Source organism: Thalassophryne amazonica, chromosome 5 (assembly GCF_902500255.1).
Source record: "Thalassophryne amazonica chromosome 5, fThaAma1.1, whole genome shotgun sequence".
In the NCBI taxonomy this organism is placed as follows: Eukaryota; Metazoa; Chordata; class Actinopteri; order Batrachoidiformes; family Batrachoididae; genus Thalassophryne; species Thalassophryne amazonica.
This window is the reverse complement of record NC_047107.1, coordinates 58,044,528-58,059,888: the sequence shown is the minus strand read 5'-3', so window position 1 is coordinate 58,059,888 and position 15,361 is coordinate 58,044,528. Positions and strand designations below refer to the sequence as shown.

The 15,361-nt window shown below is 41.3% G+C and overlaps 1 protein-coding gene across 1 annotated transcript in view; it reads left to right on the top strand.

Annotated features, from left to right (window-relative positions):
* Window positions 1-15,361, top strand: part of kntc1 (kinetochore associated 1) — a 98,375-nt gene that overhangs the window by 1,050 nt on the left and 81,964 nt on the right. The window contains 13 exon segments of the mRNA XM_034170370.1: window positions 2,911-3,026; window positions 3,201-3,279; window positions 3,402-3,479; window positions 5,124-5,158; window positions 5,245-5,355; window positions 6,893-6,986; window positions 7,177-7,229; window positions 7,303-7,415; window positions 13,908-13,962; window positions 14,052-14,150; window positions 14,266-14,309; window positions 14,436-14,501; window positions 14,600-14,675. Coding sequence (XP_034026261.1) covers window positions 2,911-3,026; window positions 3,201-3,279; window positions 3,402-3,479; window positions 5,124-5,158; window positions 5,245-5,355; window positions 6,893-6,986; window positions 7,177-7,229; window positions 7,303-7,415; window positions 13,908-13,962; window positions 14,052-14,150; window positions 14,266-14,309; window positions 14,436-14,501; window positions 14,600-14,675 — 1,019 coding nt within the window.

Genomic DNA, 15,361 nt, shown 5'->3' with positions numbered 1-15,361 from the left:
TCCTCCGGGGGAACCCCAAGGTGTTCCCAAGCCAGCCGAGAGATGTAGTCCCTCCAGCGTGTCCTGGGTCTTCTCTTAATCTGCCAGATGGCATAATTTTATATGATCTAAAAAAAGGCACAAATATAGAGAAGGATGGCCTTGTGTCACAAGCCGGTGCCATATTAAAAAGGAGGTAAACAACAGCAAACACTGTAACACCTGTGCTTTGTGAGAACCGGAGATCCACTGTGGGATTTTTTTAAATTTATTTTTTCATGTAGCATTTAATTTTGAGCAGATTATGCCATATGATTACACTACTAAACTCCTCAGTTACCTGATACAATGAGAAACTTGCTTTAAATAGACTCCAGGAATGCTCACATGGAAAACCAGATAAATAATTTTAATTTACCTGTGCTGTAATGTGCAGAGCATATGGATTGGTAATCTGGATGTGGCCGATATAGTTTATGACTGCTATGGGATCACTTTATTATGATCGCTATCAAACCCCACCCCTGCCACATTTCTCCATGTAATGTGGACTTGCGTCAAGAAAGGCGTCTGGTGTAAAACTTAAACTAAATCAACACGCAGATCCACATGGGGTTTATTCCTGCTATGGGATCACTTTATTATGATCAGCCATCTCTCCCTCCTTTAGGCCCTTCTCTATCCCTAAAAATTACATAAAATGTCAAAATATCAGATGAGGCTGATATGACTTGCTGTGTGTACATCCCACTTCGCAGGGAGTGTTAAAAATTTTCTACCAAGGCTGAGAAAACGCGGGCTCTACTGCAAGATAATGTAAACCATGGCAGAACATGTAAAGTTTGCCCCATAATGCCTGGGTCTCGTTTGGAAAGTTAATGGATGGTCCTTGCTTCTTTCTACGGTATTTTAAAAGATTAAAAAAAAAAAAAATTTCAAAGTAGGCAGCACGGTGGCTTAGTGGTTAGCACCGTTGCTTCACAGCATGAAGGGTGTGGGATCGCTTCCCACCTAAGGCCTTTCTGTGTAGAGTTTGCATGTTTTCCCCATGTTCACATGGGTTCTCTCCGGATATTCCGGCTTCTTTCCACATGCAAAACGCATGTTAATTTGACTGTAGTGTGCATGCAGTTGTGAATGTTTGTCTGTCTATATGTGGCCCTGTGATAGACTGGTGTCCTGTCCAGGGTGTAACCTGCCTCCCACCCTTTTACTGCTGGAATAGGCTTCAGTACCTTGTATGACAGCACCCTGACATCGGGGTGAATGTGAGGCATCATTGTAAAGTGCTGTGAGCGTCTGATGCAGATGAAAAAGCGCTATATAAATGCAGTCCATTTACCATTTCTTTACAGAGATTGCCAAGTTTGCACTTTGACAAACAGTATAGCAGAGCGGTTTTGTGTGTGTGTGTGTGGGTGGGGGGGTGTACTGTTTTGTGAACTTGCTCACAGACCTACAGTTTTATTTTGTTTGTCAGTGATCAACTCATAACCCCTCAGTAGTTGTAACAAAAATTGTTCACTTGTTTACAGTGGATACGTTTGCTGGTTCAAGGCTAACACTGCCCATTCTCTATGTAATGTGGAGTTGCATCATGAAAGGCATCCAACGTAAAACTTGTGTCAAATCAACATGCAGGTCCACCTCGGATCTGCTGTGGCGACCCCAAGGGAGAAGCCAAAGGGACTTGCTATTATTGAAGTTTATATCACCTTCATGGGGAGGTGATGCTCTAGTGGTTAAGCATTGGGCTTGAGACCAGAGGATACTCAGTTCAAATCACAGCCTGCCTGGAAAATCACTAAGGACCCTTAGGCAAGGACCGTAATCCTCTTGTTGCTCCTGGTGTGTAGTGAGCACCTTGCATGGCAGCACCCTGACTTCGATGTGTGAGTGTGTCTGTGTGAATGTGAGGCATCATTGTAAAGCACTTTGAGTTTCTGATTCAGATGTAAAAGTGCTATATAACTGCAGTCCGTTTACCATTTTATTTTGTTTAATGCTTTGATTCCTGGGCAAGCCCTGTATTTGCTCTGTAGTTGTTGTTGTTGTTGTTAATAATAATTACTTATTTTTTCAGAATATAAATTGCACCTGAGTAAGTCACAGGACTCCCCAAACTACAAAAACAAAGTGTGACGTGAACTCCCAAAAATATGGTACTTGCATCCTCAGAAAATGGAGGAGCTCTTAGCTGTGTATAAAAATTTCTGTGATTTCTAAATAGTTACCGATAATATTTTTATTTCCCCATCCCACCCACCCACCTGAAATTAAGGTAAAAGTTGACACTACAAGCACATCTTTTATTTTATTCCAACTCCATTATGGTGGTGTAAAGAGGCAAAATTACAGAAGTTGTCACTGTCCAACTTTAAATGACCTGACTGTTGTTAAAATGTAATTCAAGGAAAATAAGATTTGTATGACAAAAATATAGGTAGCATGATGGCGTAGTGGTTAGCACTGTTGCTTCACAGCAAGAAGGTTGTGGGATTTCTTCCTGCCTGGTCCTTTCTATGTGAAGCATGTTCACCCCATGTTTGTGTGGGTTCCCTCTGGGTGTTTCAGGTTCATCCCACTTCCAAAGACATGCAGGGTAGGGGAATTATTGTCCATATGTTTGAGTGGGAGTGTGGATATGTTTATATGTGTTTGGTCCTGTGTTGACTGTTGGTCTCAGCAGGGTGTCCCTGCCTCTCACCCCGTAACCTTTAACTGCAATAAGTGGATTTAGAACATAGATGGTTGTCGTGTGTATGCCTTCAGTAGGCTTTGCAGTAGTGTAAGGGTAGAAAATGTGACTTTTTGAAAGTCTTGGTCATAAAGTCTGGGGACATGGGTACACCTTTTGTCATGCTCTTATTATTAGTCCAGTATGACATTACAGTAAAAACATGTACACTAATGCCAAGATTTATGTTTCAGAAACAAATGTGGATGCCATTGACGTATGCCTGGAAGGACAGTTTTTGGTGGTCTGTGAAAGAAATGGAAACCTTCACTTGATCTATGTTCCACACAAGAGAATCCTTCTCACCCGGGTATTTTCAGCAGTGTTATTTTCTTGTAAATCTACAGCGCCTACATCACAACATAATATGGAATAACAGTACTCATCTGGAAATGATGGCATTAGTCATAGCCTTGCAGATAAGTGTGTTTTTATTAAGCCTGAGCAATAATGGTGTGTTTCGTTTAATTATCTGGGCTTGCAGGCTTTAGTACAAAGACCGTCTGTTGGAAATATGAAAACGTATTGCTATCTTATCATGGAGGAGGACACAACATCTTCAGGTAAAATGAGAATGAAAGCTATAATATTATTATAGATACAGTAATAGTAAATTTACTTAATATACTTTAACATACAATAAAATATACTTTACTTAATACTTTAAAATACTTCTTTGTTGCAGGAATGTACTTCATGTTCCTTCTTACAAAAGATGGATTTTTCCACATTACAAACCTTGCTTTGTTGAAGATCAAGACAGGTATCACTGCATTTTACATCCAAAAAGTATTCACAGCGCTTCACTTTTTCCACATTTTATGTTAGTCTTAATACAAAATTAATTAAATTATTTGTTTTCCTCAAATTTTTGCATGCAATACCCCATAATGACAATGTGAAAAGTTTTTAGATTTCTGCAAATTTATAAAAATATAAAAACTAATAAATCACATGTCCATAAGTATTCACAGTCTTTCCCATGAAGCTCAAAATTGAGCTCAAGTGCCTCCTGTTTCCACTGGTCATCCTTGAAATGTTTCTACATCTTAATTGGAGTCCACATGGGGTAGCTTCAATTGATTGGACATGATTTGGAAAGGCACACACCTGTCTATATATAAGGTCCCAAAGTTGACAGTGCAAGTCAGAGCACAAACCAAACATGAAGTCAAAGGAATTATCTGTAGACCTCCAGGTAGTTGTCTTGAGGCACAAATTTGAGGAAGGGTACAGAACATTTCTACTGCTTTGAAGGTCCCAATGAGCATCCATCATCTGTAAATGGAAGAAGTTCAGGTCCACCAGGACTCTTCCTAGAGCTGGCCACCCATCTAAACTGAGCGATTGGGGGACAAGGCCCTTAGTCTGGGAGGTGACCAAGAACCTGATGGTCACTCTGTCAGAGCTCCAGCATTCCTTTGAAGAGAGGAGAACCTTCTAGAAGAACAACCATCTCTGCAGCAATCCACCAATCAGGCCTGTACGGTAGACAGAAGCCGCTCCTTAGTAAAAGACACATGGTAGCCTGCCTGGAGTTTGCCAAAAGGCACCTGAAGGACTCTCAGACCATGATAAACAAAATTCTCTGGCCTGATGAGACAAAGATTGAACTCTTTGATGTGAATACCAGGCATCATGTTTAGAGAAAACCAGGCAGCATCCCTGCAGTGAAGCATGGTGGTGGCAGCATCATGCTGTGGAGATGTTTTTCAGCGGCAGAAACTGGGAGACTAGTCAGGATTGAGGGAAAGATGAATGCAGCAATGTACAGAGACATCCTGGATGAAAACCTGCTCCAGAGCGCTCTTGACCTCAGACTGGGGTGACAGTTCATCTTTCAGCAGGACAATGACCCCACGCACACAGCCAAGATATCAAAGGAGTGGCTTCAGGACAACTCTGTGATGTCCTTGAGTGGCCCAGCCAGAGCCCAGACCTGAATCTGATTGAACATCTCCGGAGAGATCTGAAAATGTCTGTGCATGACACTCTCCGTCCAACCCGATGGAGCTTCAGTGGTGCTGCAAAGAGGAATGGGCAAAACTGCCTAAAGACTCTGGCATTAAATTCAAGAAGACTTGAGGCTGTAATTGCTGCCAAAGGTGCATCAACAAAGTATTGAGCAAAGGGTGTGAACACTTATATAGATGTGATTTCTTAGTTTTTTTTATTTTAATACATTTGCAAAAACACACAAAAAAAAACTTTTTCATGTTGCCATTATGAGGTGTTGTGAGTAGAATTTAGAGGGGGTGAAAAATCATTTACTTCACATTTGAATAAGGCTGCACCATAAATTGTGGAAAAAGTGAAGTGCTGTGAATACTTTGCAGATACACTGTAGGTGCAAATTTCACTGGAGCTACATTTTTCTATTTCAAACCTTATTTTCATGTCCTCACAGCCATTGAAAAAATGGACGTGGGCGCTTTAAAGGATGTAAGTTAATGCAGTCTTCTTTGCATGCAACAAGGAATTTTAACATCTTGAACAATGGAAGCAAACTTTTTTTCTCTCTCTTTTAGCTTCAGTCTCTTATCAAGTTGGACTTTTACTCCACAAATCATCATCACAGTGAGGGTTGCAATACAGCAGTGATGTTCAGTCTGTGCCAAGAAATCCACTTGATGATTGGGGTATGTGTGATATATATATTTACTTATTCTTTCCCCATTAAACAAATAAAGTGCCACGGTGGAATAGTGGTCAGCACTGTTGCCTCACAACAAGAGGGTCCGGGGTCTGAATCCACTGGTACTTAGTTCCTTTGTGTGGGGTTTGCATGTTCTCTCTTGTCTGTATGGGATTCCTCCAAACACTCTGGTTTTCTCTTACCCTTAAAATACTTTGCTTATGAGGTTTGTGCTTCTTACACAGCCAGTGACCGAGGCAGTGTGTGAAGATCTGCTGCTGCTCGGTTGCTGCCCGCTGCTGTTTGTGTGAGCAGGTTGTTTCTAAAAATGTCTGTGATTGGGATGAGTTATGGTAATTAATAAAGTATAATAATAATTAAATTGTGCTCATGTGCATCCTGTTTCCACTGATCATCCTTGAAATGTTTCTACATCTTAATTGGAGTTGATTGGACATGATTAGGAAAGGCACACACCGATCTCCATATAAGGTCCCACAGTTGACAGTGCATGTCAGAGCACAAACCAAACATGAAGTCAAAGGAATTATCTGTAAACCTCTGAGATAGGATTGTCTCAAGGCACAAATCCCAATGAGCACAGTGGCCTCCATCATCCGTAAATGGAAGAAGTTCAGATCCACCCGGACTCTTCCTAGAGCTGGCCGCCCATCTAAACTCAGCGATTGGGGAAGAAGGGCTTTAGTCAAGGAGGTGATCAAGAATCCAATGTTCACTCTGTCAGAGCTCCAGCATTCCTCTGTGGAGAGGGGAGAATCTTCCAGAAGGACAACCATCTCTGCAGCAATCCATCGATCATGCCTGTATGGTGGAGTGGCCAGACGGAAGCCACTCCTTATTAAAAGACACATGGCAGCCTTGCTGGAGTTTGCCAGACTGGCACCTGAAGGACTCTCAGACCATGAGAAACAAAATTCTCTGGTCTGATGAGACAGACTGAATTCTTTGGTGTGAATGCCAGGCGTCATGCTTTGAGGAAACCAGGCACCATCCCTATAGTGAAGCATGGTGGTGACAGCATCATGCTGTGGGGATGTTTTTCAGTGGCAGGAACTGGGAGACTAGTCAGGATTGAGGGAAGATGAATGCAGCAATCCACAGAGACATCCTGGATGAAAACCTGCTCCAGAGCGATCTTGACCTCAGACTGGGGTGACGGGTGATCTTTCAGAAGGACAATGACCCTGAGCACACAACCAAGAAATCAAAGGAGTGGCTTCAATTTGTGAATGTCCTTGAGTGGCCCAGCCAGAGCCCAGATCTGAATCTGATTGAACATCTCTGGAGAGATCTGAAAATGGCTGTGAACCGGCGCTCCCCATCCAACATGATGGAGATTGGAAGGTGCTGCAAAGAGGAATGCGCAAACTGCCCAAAGATAGTCCTTGAATAACCTTGTTAACATGCAAAAGAAAAGAAACCCCAGAGCATGATTATAAGCTACTTTATGGAGTTCAAAATATGATTTTAATCCAGATTTTATGCTATGCTTCACTTGATTAAAAACATTATCTTCACAGGGGGATAAAGAAAATGTTGTGACCCACTGGATCATGGATCCTCGTCAGGCGAAGATGCGACTTGCACACACTGTTGACAGTAGCTTAATCCCAGGTGTGCAGCATTTTCTGACTACTTTCCATTTAGATATTTAGTATTTTTGTTTATTTAGTGATGGAGGGATTTGTGGACTTATAATTTTGAATGATTTTATACTTGAATACATGAAAATGTTTTCACTTGAGCAGGAAAGCATTATAACACTGTAATTACACATTAATTACTCAATGTTACTATTCTGCAGGTGTAAGAAAGATGATGGTGGTGGAAAACTTGATGTATATTCTTGACACTGAGGTGAGCTCAGCCAAGTCATTGTGAGGAGTTGAATATGTTTGTGTTTGTGTTAGAAATGTATTTTTTGTCTCAGAATGTTCTGAGTCTTTGGGACCTGCATTTCCTTGTAATGATTCGCTGCTGGCCTGATCTGGTCATTCATGACTTTCAACTCACTGCAGAATGCAGCTCTTCCTCCATTGCCACGTAAGTGTAAACTGTTTACAATAAAACCACAAATATTGGGGGTGGGGGGGTGTATAATTAATTTAAACTGTGATTTACATGTAATCTTTTGGGGGTGTAACAATGCATCATGACTCTTGATAGTTGTTTTGTGAAGCCTATATGCAACCCCTGGCAAAAATTATGGAATCACCGGCCTCAGAGGATGTTCATTCAGTTGTTTAATTTTGTAGAAAAAAAGCAGATCACAGACATGACACAAAACTAAAGTCATTTCAAATGGCAACTTTCTGGCTTTAAGAAACACTATAAGAAATCAAGAAAAAAAGATTGTGGCAGTCAGTAACGGTTACTTTTTTTTAGAAAAAAGTAAAAATATGGAATCACTCAATTCTGAGGAAGAAATTATGGAATCACCCTGTAAATTTTCAGCCCCCAAATTAACACCTGCATCAAATCCGATCTGCTCATTGACATTGACCCTATGCCATGACATTGACCCTATGTGTCTTTTTGCAAGGAATGTTTTTGCAGTTTTGTTCTATGGCAAAATGCATTATCATCTTGAAAAAATGATTTCATCATCTCCAAACATCCTTTCAATTGTCCAAATATCAACATAAACTTGTGCATTTATTGTTGATGTAATGACAGCCATCTCCCAGTGCCTTTACCTGACATGCAGCCCCATATCATCAATGACTGTGGAAATTTACATGTTCTCTTCAATCATCAATCAATTTTATTTATATAGCGCCAAATCACAACAAACAGTTGCCCCAAGGTGCTTTATATGTAAGCAAGGCCATACAAAAATTACGTAAAAACCCCAACGGTCAAACGACCCCCTGTGAGCAAACACTTGGCGACAGTGGGAAGGAAAAACTCCCTTTTAACAGGAAGAAACCTCCAGCAGACCCAGGCTCAGGGAGGGGCAGTCTTCTGCTGGGACTGGTTGGGGCTGAGGGAGAGAACCAGGAAAAAGACATGCTGTGGAGGGGAGCAGAGATCAATCACTAATGATTAAATGCAGAGTGGTGCATACAGAGCAAAAAGAGAAAGAAACACTCAGTGCATCATGGGAACCCCCAGCAGTCTAAGTCTATAGCAGCATAACTAAGGGATGGGTTTCAGGGTCACCTGATCCAGCCCTAACTATAAGCTTTAGCAAAAAGGAAAGTTTTAAGCCTAATCTTAAAAGTAGAGAGGGTGTCTGTCTCCCTGATCTGAATTGGGAGCTGGTTCCACAGGAGAGGAGCCTGAAAGCTGAAGGCTCTGCCTCCCATTCTACTCTTACAAACCCTAGGAACTACAAGTAAGCCTGCAGTCTGAGAGCGAAGCACTCTATTGGGGTGACATGGTACTATGAGGTCCCTAAGATAAGATAGGACCTGATTATTCAAAACCTTATAAGTAAGAAGAAGAATTTTAAATTCTATTCTAGAATTAACAGGAAGTCAATGAAGAGAGGCCAATATGGGTGAGATATGCTCTTCAGGCAGTCATCTTTATAAATCTCATTGGAAAGGCACCAAACAAAGTTCCAGCATCATCACCTTGCTCAATGCAGATTCGAGATTCATCACTGAATATGACTTTCATCCAGTCATCCATAGTCCACAATTGCTTTTCCTTATCCCATTGTAACTTGTTTTTTTCTGTTTAGGTGTTATGATGCCTTTCGTTTAGCTTTTCTGTATGTAAATCCCATTTACCTTTAGGCGGTTTCTTACAGTTCGGTCACAGACGTTGACTCAGTTTCCCTCCCATTCGTTCCTCATTTGCTTTGTTGTACATTTTCAATTTTTGAGACATATTGCTTTAAGTTTTTCTGTCTTGACGCTTTGATGTCTTCCTTGGTCTACCAGTATGTTTGCCTTTAACAACATTCCCATGTTGTTTGTAGTTGGTCCAGAGTTTAGACACAGCTGACTGTGAACAACCCACATCTTTTGCAACATTGCGTGATGATTTACTCTCTTTTAAGAGTTTGATAATCCTCTCCTTTGTTTCAATTGACATCTCTCGTGTTGGAGCCATGATTCATGTCAGTCCACTTGGTGCAACAGCTCTCCAAGGTGTGTTCACTCCTTTTTAGATGCAGACTAACGAGCAGATCTGATATGATGCAGCTGTTAGTTTTTGGGATGAAAATTTACAGGGTGATTCCATAATTTTTTCCTCTGCTTGGTCTAAAAAAGTAACCGTTACTGACTGCCACAATCTTGTTTTTTCTTGATTTCTTATAGTGTTTCTTAACCGCCAGAAAGTTGCCATTTGAAATGACTTTAGTTTTGTGTCATGTCTGTGATCTGCTTTTGCTACAAAATTAAACAACTGACATGAACATCCTCCGAGGCCTGGTGAGTTCCATACTTTTTGCCAGGGGTTGTATACAAGGTTTATTAGATAATAAACCGACCCTTTTTTTTTTTTTTTAACTATATGGATTTGAATGACGTGCGATTACACCAATCATGCTTGAACCCTCGTGCGAATGCGTGAGTTTTTTTCACGCGTGTCGGTGACATCATTTCCCTGTGGGCAGGCCTTGAGTGAGATGTGGTCCCGTCCTCTCGGCTGAATTCCTTTGTTTCACACGCTGCTCGAGACAGCGCACGTTGCTTTATCAAAATTTTTTCTGGACCTGTGAGGAATATCCGAGTGGACACTATTCGAGAAATTAAGCTGGTTTTCGGTGAAAAGTTTAACGGCTGATGAGAGATTATGGGGTGTTTCTGTCGGTGTAAGGACTTCCCACGGAGCAGGACATCGTGCAGCGCTTCCAGGCGCCGTCGTCGGCCTGTTTCGACCTGAAAACATCCTAATTTAAGGCTTAATTCACCCAGGACGTCGTGAGAGAACAGAGAAGATTCAGAAGAGGCCGGCATGAGGACTTTATGCGGACATTCCACTGTTTAAGGACATTTTTTAATGAAAGACGTGCGCGCAAATTCGCCGAGTCGTTTCCGTGACGACTCGGCAAATCTGTGTGCGCCGCGACAGGAAAAACACCTCCGTGTTGAAAACCATTTGTAAAATTCAGGCGGCTTTTGATGGCTTTCAACAAGTGAGTAACTGAGAAATTGTTTAACAGCTTGGGTATGTTCCAACTTGCCCCTTGAGGTTTCCAACGGAGGTGTTTCTCCTGTCGCAACCCCCCGCGGTCGGGTCCGGCCCGACATGCGACTCTGCCCGCACGTTCTTTCATTACAAAATGTCCATTAACAATGGAATGTCCGAATAAACTCCTCATGCCGACTTCTTCTGAAAGTTCTCTGTTCTCTGACGACTTCCTGGGTCAACAGAGCCTGAAATGTGGAAGTTTTCAACTTGAAACGGCGAGACGCTGCCGCCTCGAAGCGCAGATCGCCGTCAGGCGCCGTGGGCTGTCCTTAAAGCGACACTTGCACACCAAAATCTCTCATCAGCCGTTAAAATTTTTTACCGAAAACCAGCTGAATTTATCGAATGGTGTCCTCTGAGTTGTGCCTTACAGTTTTGAAAAAATTTGATCAAACAAAGCAGCAGTCTCTGAGCCATTCCTAAACAATGAAAAAATCGACGAGAGGGTGGGCCACTCCTCACTCAAAGACTGCCCACAGGCGAATGACGTAACCGACAGGCGTGAAAAAACTCTTGCATGCCCACGAGGGTTCAAGCATGTCTGATGTAATCACACGTGATTCAAATCCATATGGTTTTTGACAAAAATAAGGTCGGATACTTTTCTAATAGACCTTGTGTGTGTTAGGGGGGACTGAATGGTCCCCCCTAAAAATTGGTCCGCCCTGTCTTCACTGTGTATGCATCATTTCAGACCGCAGCAGCATTTCTGAGACTGAACTCTCTACACCCAAAGCGATCAAAGGGAATAATGGGATTATTAACCATCAGATGACAAATGAAACGTCTTAAATCATTGTAAAGTCAGTTTTAAACAGAAACGGGCTCATTTTAAATAGAAATGAGGCGATAATCAGTGAGTTATACCTGACGCTCCAAAATGATGTAGGCGCAGCAGCAGCGCACGTCAGACATGCTGCTGCACTCTGATCACTTCCTCCATCTTTTATTCTGAAATAATGCAGAATTTATGTGGAAATGATTGTTGTACAAAAGCTTCAGATATCTGTTGCTGAGATAGATGATGACTGGAGTGCAGTTTTAAGCAGAAATGAGGTGATAATCTGTGAACCACAGTTGATGTTCCCCCCGAAATGGCATATGCGCAGTGAAGGCAGGATGGGCCAATTTTTCGAGGGACCCTTCAGTCAGTGCCATCGGGACTGGGTTGTGCGGGGCATATATATATATATTAGTGTCATGTTCCCTTGAAAAGTCAGCAGAAATAAGTAACAGCCTCTTGCAGAAAAAAAAACGTAAATGATGTACAGGGTTCACGATTACGCCTTCCTAATGCAAAATCATCAAGGCTGGACGCAAGATAGAAAATATACCCCGCCCGAGACACAATGTCCGTAGGCGGGAGTGACACACACTCTTGAATCCCTGGACATCCCATGCATTCAAAACGTTCTTTTTTTAAAAATAACATTGTGTTGTTTTGCTTGAGTCTCCACACTGCTGTCAGAGCCCCTCTCCCCTTCCAAATTTGGAACCTAAAAGCCAACACGTACTGAACGACATTTGCGTTTAATCACTGCGCATTGTAGAAGACGATGCCACTTATTATGCCACATTAGATGTCGCGCGACTAGTGGAGAAGGTGGAGGGAATATTTTGAGGAGGCAATGAATGAAGAAAATGAGAAAAGGATGGATGATGTGGAGAGAGTAAATCAGGTAGTACAAGGGATAATTAAGGATGAAGTGAGGGCTGCTATGAATAGGATGAAGAGTGGAAATGCTGGTGTAGATGACATTCCAATGAAGGCATGAAAATGTGATGGCAGTGGAGTATCTAACCAGATTGTTTAATAAAATGTTGGAAAGTGAGGGGATGCCTGAGGAGTGGAGACGAAGTGTCCTGGTTCCTATTTTTAAGAACAAGAGTGATGTGCAGAGCTGCAGTAACTACAAAGGCATAAAGTTGATCAGCCACAGCATGAAGTTATGGTAAAGAGTAATGGAAACTAAGGCTTAGAAAACACGTGAAGATCTGTGAGGAGCAATATGGTTTCATGCAGAGAAAAAGCACAACAGATGCAATTTTTGTTCTGAGAATACTGATGGAGAAGTATAGAGAAGGCCAGAAGGATTTACATTGTGTGTTTTTAGTGGATTAGAGAAGCTTATGACAGGGTGCCAAGAGAAGAGTTGTGGTATTGCATGAGGAAGTCTGGAGTGGCAGAGAAGTATGTGAGGGTAGTGCAGGACATGCACAAGGATAGTGTGACAGCGGTGAGATGTGCAGTAGGAATGACAGACTCATTCAAGGTGCAGGTGGGATCAGAATGGACAGGATTAGGAATGAACAGAACAAGTCAGACAGGTGAGATTGAGATGGTTTGGACAAGTGCAGAGGAGGGACCTAGGGTATATAGGGAGAAGGATGCTGATCATGGAGCCACCAGGCAGGAGGAGAAACGGGAGGCCAAAGAGGAGGTTTGTGGATATACTGAGGGGGGACATGCAGGTATGGCGACCTCTAACAGGAGCAGCCGAAAGTAGAAGAAGAAACATGCTGCAGAGTAAATTCATTTGATGCACATGACAAACATTGATTGAAAAAAAGGCGTACATTTACACTCTGTCTGACACAGCTCTCTGCTGCTCAGATTAGATACTCTGTGTAGATTTCTGAAGACTAGCAAACATTATATCCATCCAATATTAATGTGTTTTAACATTTTTAACATTATTTATGACCAATATATAACAAACGACATGAAATATAAAGTGTGTGTCATATTTAAATTAAATTGGCTCAAGCTGTGGCTCTTATAATAGATTTAAAAATTACAAATCTTGAATTAGCTTATTCTGTTGCACTTTAACAAATTTCTCATCAATTCTGAATGTGCAGAAAGAATGACTAAATCCAACACCTGTTTCATTTCAAAAGACCTGCGCCCCTACAGCATCCTGGATTTGCTTTTGTTTACGTTGCCTTTTTCAAATGTGAAACGTCATAGTCTTTGACACACTTTGCTTTCATGGCATCATTTTCCACCTTTCTTTGAACTCTGTAGCACTGTTGAGTAGCTTCTGAAATTAGCGTCTTTATGGTTGAATTTGAGGCTTTGCCGCCTCGAGGTGCTGGGCCTTGGGACTCGCATTTTCAAAGTCTAGTGTGTCCTAGGACTCAGTGGCCAAGACCTCAAATGCAAACCCTGATGTATAATATACAAATAGGAAACCGATAACATGAAGGATTACAATTTGTACTTGAGAGTAATTTGTTTGTTTAAAGTTAAAACAACACAGATTACATTCTGCATAAATAGTGGGAACAGTGGCGTAACTAACTACGTATTGTGATAGGTGTATCATGATATGTGTCGTATGTGGTGCTAGTGTATTGTTATACCCTATAATCTGAATATTGCAGACAAGACAAAGGCAGCATAAAAATGATTACACTGATGAAGCAGGACAACAGTCAGGTAATCTTAACATTAATTTTGAATAAACTATATAATAGCTTGCTTAAAACTGTGTTCTAAATTTGATAGTGTGGTTTGTGATTTTTCAGATCAGCTCTCTACAGATACGGTTGCTGCCGTCAATGACTGTTTGCTACTCTCTGGATGTGTCTTCAGTTGCCTCCCTTGTGGACACAAATATAAACATGGTGCAGTCAATACTTATTCAGCTGCAATGACTGTTTCTGTAACAGCAGTTATTAAATGTAAATTTTTTTTTTTTTTTCCTGCTGTCTTATTTTAACTGTTGTCCCCTAATTTCAGGATGCCATGTATTTAGTTGAGGGAGTTTGTGAGAATCCAGAAAGGTAGGATGTATGCTGGAAGTGGACTGTAATGCTTGTTCACTGACTGAGTGACATGTTGTATGTTTTCAAATAAGAATTATATGTGTGTGTGTATATATACACACACTTACACTTTTTTTTTTTAAGCAGTCGAGGAGAGCCGACAGCCTCTGTTTTTGTGAGATGCTTCACAGAGGCTTTGCCTGAGAGCAGGTATCTTATTTTTTGTAGTGTACAATCCAGCATTTTTTGATGTTAATGTGACTGTAATGTATGGAATGCCACTAAAGTCTGACTTTTATACTTCACAGGCTGAGCAGACTTCTTCACAAACACATGTTTGATGAGGCTGAAAGGTTTGCTGTCACATATGAATTGGATTTGGAGGTTAGTAGAAGTGTTATGAGGACAAATAAAATGTTTTTTGGTGATTTGACCTCACTGAAGGATGCCATGGTAATTATCCTAGGTTTTATATTTCCAGAAATTAATGAGATGGAAATATGATCTTTCCTTCTTTCTTTCGTTAACCTTTATTTAACCAGATAATAAAAAAACCTTGAGATCAAGACCTTTCACAAGGGTGGCCTGGCCAAGAAAGGCAGCAGCACACAACATACAAAATAAATAAAACACAACCACCATTAAAAACAAACACAAGCAGCTGACCAAAGAACACAAGTTGATTTTTACAGTAACAATGTCAGCTCCAATACAGTAACAACTCTAGGTTTAAGACACACACTGTTTTAAATGATTTCTGTTGTCAGTTTTCCAGTATGGAAAGGAAAGCTGTCAACAAAACCAGCCCACACAGTTTTAGTTCCATTTGGAGGGCATTCCAGGAAGAGGGAGATGCAAAACTAAAAACATTCTTTCCCATTTCCGTTCAGACACGGGGAACTGAGAAACAAAATGTCATTCCAACATAAGACATAACAGCTTACAGTTCTCCGCAGAAAACTAGACAGGTACATACTATGTAGGAACCAGCCCAATAAGAACCATATACACCAAAGTCATGCAGTGTGTGTGTCACCTTATTTCCAAAGAAGGCATGCCAGCTTTGACAT